The sequence below is a fragment of the Mesitornis unicolor genome, unplaced genomic scaffold, assembly GCF_000695765.1.
Source record: "Mesitornis unicolor isolate BGI_N332 unplaced genomic scaffold, ASM69576v1 scaffold10308, whole genome shotgun sequence".
NCBI lineage: Eukaryota > Metazoa > Chordata > Aves > Mesitornithiformes > Mesitornithidae > Mesitornis > Mesitornis unicolor.
The window spans coordinates 1-6,438 of NW_010201178.1; the positions used below are offsets into that span (position 1 = coordinate 1).

General features: G+C 52.3%; 1 protein-coding gene across 1 annotated transcript; it reads right to left on the minus strand.

Moving 5' to 3' along the window:
• Positions 1-69: 69 nt before the first annotated feature.
• LOC104544978 (C-type lectin domain family 17, member A-like) lies at positions 70-4,780 on the minus strand. Its single transcript, XM_010189988.1, has 9 exons — positions 4,681-4,780; positions 4,289-4,399; positions 4,102-4,200; positions 3,898-3,948; positions 3,708-3,788; positions 2,994-3,107; positions 2,740-2,891; positions 893-986; positions 70-269 (listed from the first exon to the last, which is right to left on the minus strand). The coding sequence occupies exons 1-9, from the start codon at positions 4,778-4,780 to the stop codon at positions 70-72; spliced, it is 1,002 nt and encodes a 333-aa protein (XP_010188290.1).
• Positions 4,781-6,438: the final 1,658 nt, after the last annotated feature.

The following is a 6,438-nucleotide window of genomic DNA, read 5'->3' on the forward strand; positions in this document are numbered from 1 at the left end:
GCTACGCATTTTTGGGCACCTTTTTCCCCCCCGGAGCCTCACGTTTTCGCCCTGTGCTTGGTTTTTTGGTCAGGGTTTTTGCTGGTTTAGCCCCGTTTTGGAGGCGCGGCGAGGGCAGCAGCCGCGCTCGCAGATCCAGGGCTCGGTGTTGGAGCAGGTGGCATCGTTCCACCGGCCATTGGGGAGGATGGTGGCGCAGTCCTCGCCTTGGTGGCCCACGTTGTTGGGTTCCCCGTTGTTCCAGAACCTAAAATAAAGGGGCAGGGGCACTGATTTGGATGAAAAACTCTGCATTTTTGGAAATCATTGAGGTTTTGGGGTGGGTTTTTTTAGTACGAGGGAGTCGCATCAACCCCGCAGCACCTCCCAAAGAGGGCAACAGCCCCCCCAAAAACCCTTTTTCCCACCCATTGAACCCAGAAAAGTCATTTCAGTGATTTTTCCCATTTTCCCCCCATTTAATGTGGGAAAACGGCTCCGCTGTAATCACGGAGTTTTTCCCCAAAATCACCAAAATGAGGAGATCTGTCATAACCAACCCCTCTGACTCAGGTTCAGGGGGAACCAAGTGGGTGCTACAGCTCCTTGCGTGCTCCCAAATGGGTTTTCTGCCCCAAAACCACCACAAATTTGGGGGGAAAAATGCCAAATTCTTGTCTGTAGCTGGGTGGCTCCTCTCACCTTTCCCTCCACGTGGTATTTTCAGGTAAACAGGAGCACGTCACCCATTTTTGGTGCTTTTTAAGCGCTAAACTAGAGCGGATGGGCGCGATAATGAGGGTGCGGCACCATTTTTGGAGCCAAAAAAAGGGATGAGCGAGTTCAGAGGTGATTTTTTGGGGGGCAATTTACCCTCTTATAAGGCTAAAAACGTACGGGAGGGAGAGGGAGCGGCCGTCCACCCACTGCCAGTCGTCTTCTTTGTGCGCGTCGCTGAGGCCCAGCCAAAACACCCGGTTCTCCATGATGCGATTTGCCAGGAATTTCTGCAAAATTAGAGGAGAAAAAATCACAGAATCACTCGGTTGGAAAAGCGATTACAGCGGAGCCGTTTTCCCACATTAAATGGGGGGAAAATGGGAAAATCACTGAAATGACTTTTCTGGGTTCAATGGGTGGGAAAAAGGGTTTTTGGGGGGGCTGTAGATCGGAAGGGGAGGTGCTGCGGGGTTGATGCGACTCCCTCGTACTAAAAAAACCCACCCCAAAACCTCAATGATTTCCAAAAATGCAGAGTTTTTCACCCAAATCAGTGCCCCCTGCCCCTTTATTTTAGGTTCTGGAACAACGGGGAACCCAACAACGTGGGCCACCAAGGTGAGGACTGTGCCACCATCCTCCCCAACGGCTGCTGGAACCACTGCCCCCATCCTCCCCAACGGCTGCTGGAACAACGCCACCTGCTCCAACACCGAGCCCTGGATCTGCGAGCGCGGCTGCTGACCTCGCCGCGCCTCCAAAACGGGGCTAAACCAGCAAAAACCCCGACCAAAAAACCAAGTGCGGGGCGAAAACGTGAGGCTCCGGGGGGAAAAAGGTGCCCAAAATTGCGTAGCCCCTCCCCAAAAGCGGGCGGAGGGGGTTGAACCGTTGGAAGACGTCGCTCCTTGGGGCGCAATGGAGGCATTTTGGTGTTTGTTAATGGTTTTGGGAGCCGTTTTCTCTGTTGCGCTGGGGCTGGATGTATCGCTTGCAGGTTAATCGGGATAAAATCTTAATAAACAGAATCACAGAATCAATCACAGAATCACTCGGTTGGAAAAGACCTCTGAGATCATCACGTCCAACCGCTCCTGTCTACCCCCTAAACCATATCCCTAAGTACCTCGTCTGCCCGCTCTTTAAACACATCCAGGGATGGTGACTCCACCACCTCCCTGGGCAGCCTGTGCCAGCTTCTGACGACCCTCTCAGTAAAGAACTTCCTCCTTCTCTCTAACCGGCACCTCCCTTGGCACAGCTTGGTGCCGTTTCCCCTTGTTCTATCCCCCATCACCTGGGAGAAGAGACCAGCACCCACCTCTCTACAACCTCCCTTGAGGTAGTTGGAGGTGCAATGAAGCATTGTAGGTGTAAAAGAAGCATCAAGGAGGGAACATGCCCCAAAAAACGGCAAAAATGCCTTGGAAACGGGGGGAAAAAATGTGGTGGAATTTGTAATATCTGGAGGGAGGAGCTTTAAAAGCCAGGTTGGTGAAAGCAGTGTCCTGAATGGGAGATAGAAATGTCTAAATTGGGGTAGAAAGGCCAATTTGGGCACAATTTGGGCTCTGTTTCTGTAGTTCCGCCTGTAATTCTGGAAGTTTTTTCAACAATTTCAAGAATTCTTCAAGAATTTTAATAGTTATTTAAACGGCTTGCATAATTTCTAAACCATATCTGTGTTTCTTACGCGACGGCGAGGAGCCGTGGTGCAAAACCACCTCTCACATCGCGGGGAGGGGGGTCCCTTGGGGTCACGCAGACCCCGAGGAGGGGGAGCAGCCGCTCCCTTGGGCTTTTCCCTTAAAAACTGCTGAAATCCCAGCAGGCATTTTGGGGAGAGATTCATGCAATTTGGCCAAATCACTTCCAAACCAAGCTGGGAGCTTCAAGCCATCGCATTTTGCCCCCTTCTGCAGCCTCGAGTCACCTCATGTGGGGAATTGGAGGGTAAAATTCCTCTAAACTGGTGAAATTTGGGGGGTTTTTTAGGTTTTTATGGGGTTTCTTTGCTTTTTATGGGGTTTCTGAGCTTACATTTTCCTGCTCGCTGTCGACGATGACCAGATGAGCGTTGAACTCGGTGCAGGAATCCATAGCGGCCCGCCAGGGCTTGGTGTCGGTGGAGAAGAAGTAGCAGTTTTTGGCGAACTGCTGCCAGCCGGCGGGGCACCTCGTGCAGAGAATTTCTGAGGGAAATCGAGGAAGGGGGGAAGAAAAAAAACAAAACCCATCAAAATTAAGAAAAGGAGAAGGCGTGGGCGAGCTCTGGGGGGAAGTTCGGTCCTCACCGGAGAGGTTGCGCGTCTCCTCCAGCGCCGCGTCCAGGAGCGCCGACGCGCGGCTCTGCTCCTCCTTCACCTCCGCCAGCTGCCGCAGCACCGGCTCCAGTGCGTCCCTTTGCTCTGCCCGCGGAGAGAAGAAATGGTATTTTATTAACCGCCAAGACCTACAAGAAGCCCGGATTTTTATCTCCCTTAGTCCTAATTTACGCCGTGGTTTTCCTGGCGTGGGTCGCCATTCTCTTAACTCGGGCAGTAAAACCTCAAACCCCTCGGCTAAGGCTGAGAAAAGCTGGAACACAGGAGGTTCCACTTCAATTTGGGAAGAAACTTCTTCTCAATGAGGGTGACAGAGCCCTGGCCCAGGCTGCCCAGAGAGGTTGTGGAGTCTCCTTCTCTGCAGACATTCAAAACCCGCCTGGATGCCTTCCTGTGTAACCTCATCTGGGTGTTCCTGCTCCGGCAGGGGGATTGGACTGGATGAGCTTTTGAGGTCCCTTCCAATCCCTAACGGTCTGGGATTCTGGGATTCTCTGATTCTGTGAAGCTTTGTTTTTCATTAATATCATACTTAAGGATATCTCAAACTCGTTTATTTTGGCTTCACGCGCTCCTGCTGCGTATTTTAGGGATCTTTGGGGTATCTGCCCAATACTGGGTGTTCTGGGAACGGAGGAGAACGACTGGATTTCATGATTTCCCACCAAAATCAAGGTTGCTCACCCAGGACGCGGAGGCGACCCGACAGCTCCTCTGCGTTGCACTGCGTCACCTTCCACCGCACGTTCTCCACTTCCTGGGACACTGGAAAGAGGGAAAAACCAAAAAAAATCTCTGCTTTTGGTATTTGCTATCCCCATTATTTGGGATTCTGCCCATATTTCCCCCAAAATTTGCCTTTTCCTTGGCGTACCGTTTTGAAGCCGGCTGCGAATCGCCTTGAGCTGGCCCGAGAGCTGCTTATCTAAGAGGCAAATAAGAATAAACTCAAAATAAACCCAAATTGCCTCTGTTCTGGTGGAAAAAAACACCCCAGGATGCTCTGGAGGGAGAAATCCGTGCAGGTATTGAGGATTAAGTGGGTGTTAAGAAGCGATTTTGGGGTGAGGTGTCGTACCCAGGGCGCTCTGGACATCGGAGAGGTTGTGCCATGCCGTGGTGTGGCTGCTCTCGCTCCGCTGCCGGGCCTGCTCCAGCGCCTCCCACGCCGCAGATACTGGGGGAGAAGACGAGCGTCCTCCTCGTGGTTCGCTCCAAATGTTGGGGTCTTCCCCCAAAACCGTGCCCGTTCGCGGCGGACTCACCTCTCCGGAGATTCACGATGGTGAGGATGGTGAAGAGCAAGAAGGTGAAGGCCAGGAGCACGTAGAGCAGCGCTACGGCTCTCTCCGGAGATGAAGTGAGGAAGGACAGCGCTGCCAGGGGCAAAACAGGGTGAGGAGACCCCAAATAACCCCCCCCCAAAGACAGATTTTCTAAAAGAAGAGCACAAAGAGGAGTAATCCCCCCAAAAAACAACCTCTCGGATGACTCCACCACCCCGTTCTCCACACTCAAAACCCTCATTTTCCTCGATCATGACCCAAAGGAGGAAGCAGGCATCAAAATGTGGCTATAACTTCCAAGAAAGATGGGTTTAAAGAGCTGAAACCCTCCGATTTGATGTCTCCAGATCCCCAAATCCATTCTCCGATACCTCCTTTAGGCATTTTCCTCCTCTTTCGCTTCTCCAACTCCACCTCCTCGTTGAAATCCCATTTCTCGTAGTCGCCGGCGGTGTCCTCGCCCTGTGACATCTCGGCTCCTTTTTCTTCCCATCTCGCCCCGATTTATAGGGTGGGGAAGCTGCGTCACCTTCCCGAGGAGGAAGGAAACACCCACGTTTCCTAATTGGGATTTCCTAGAAGAAAACCAAAATAAAATCTGCGCACTCAGGAGCTTTGGAGCGGCCGCGGCCTCTTCCCCGTTGAGTTTTAGAGGAATTGGTTAAAACCCACGCTCTGCTTTCCTCAAACGAAGCCGATACCGGCCCAAGGCGATGATTTTTGGAGGCTTTACGCCAAAACGGCGGGCGACTTTCTCCGAGGCAAACGCCCTAAATTTTTGGGGAGTTCCTTAGCATTTTCTTTCAGCATTTTTTGGGATAATTTCTGGCGGTTTTTAATGCTAGAAACTCAGCGTTGCGAAAATCCTCGTGTTTGGGGGGGGGAAGGGTTCAGTTCCTTTTATTCCTTCTCTGGAAAATGATTTTCCTCGCCTGAACGCCCTCAAGGTTCTGAGCCGGGCAGAAACGAAAGTTAAAATTTCAGAGGCACGTCAGGAAAAGCAAACACAGTCAAAAAACTGGACGTCCTTCGCTCCGGTTCTCTTGCTCGCAGCTTCCTCCTTTTGCCTGATTTCCCCTTTTTCGATCCCAAATTTAGGGGAAGTCGAGGCCAAACTTCTCCCCCAGGGTCGGCCGCTCACGTTCTCGGTCCGTGAAGCAGCGGAGTTGGTTTTGGGTTGAAAGGTTGTGAATTCCCACTAATAGGGAACGTGAGCTGGGTTGGGAATGACCGATTAGAGAGCAGCGTAGGGGAAAGGGCCCTGGCGGCCCTGGTGGCCAGCCGGATGACCATGAGCCAGCACTGTGCCCTTGTGGCCAAGAAGGCCAATGGCATCCTGGGGTGTATCAGGAGGGGTGGTTGTAGGGCAGAGAGGTTCTCCTGCCCCTCTACTCAGCCCTGGCGAGACCGCATCTGGAATATTGTGTCCAGTTCTGGGCCCTCAGTTCAAGAAGGACAGGAACTGCTGGAGAGAGTCCAGTGTAGGGCTACAAAGATGATGGAGGGAGTGGAGCATCTCCCTTCTGAGGAGCGGCTGAGGGAGCTGGGGCTCTTTAGTTTGCAGAAGAGGAGACTGAGAGGAGACCTCATTCATGTTTAGAAATATTTAAAGGGTGAGTGTCACGAGGATGGAGCCAGGCTCTTCTCGGTGACAAACAATGATAGGACAAGGGGTAATGGACACAAACTGGAACACAGGAGGGTCCACTGAAATTGGAGAAGAAACTGCGTCTCAGTGAGGGTGACAGAGCCCTGGACCAGGCTGCCCAGAGAGGCTGTGGAGTCTCCTTCTCTGCAGACATTCAAAACCCGCCTGGACGCCTTCCTGTGTAACCTCATCTGGGTGTTCCTGCTCCGGCAGGGGGATTGGGCTGGATGAGCTTTGGAGGTCCCTTCCAATCCCTGACGTGCTGGGATTCTGTGTGTGAATTCGGCCCTCGGCTTCACGTAGTGGTTCACCTCTCCGACGCAGTTAAAAATCTCTTTAAATTCCAAAAAAAAACCCTAAAAAAATGTTATCAGCACTGCGAAAAAGATCCTCAATGGTACCTCAAGGCCTTGGGGGCAACCCCAGTGTCCCACAGCCCTGGCCCTAGGGAACTGGGGACTCCAGTGTCTCCAGTGGGGAC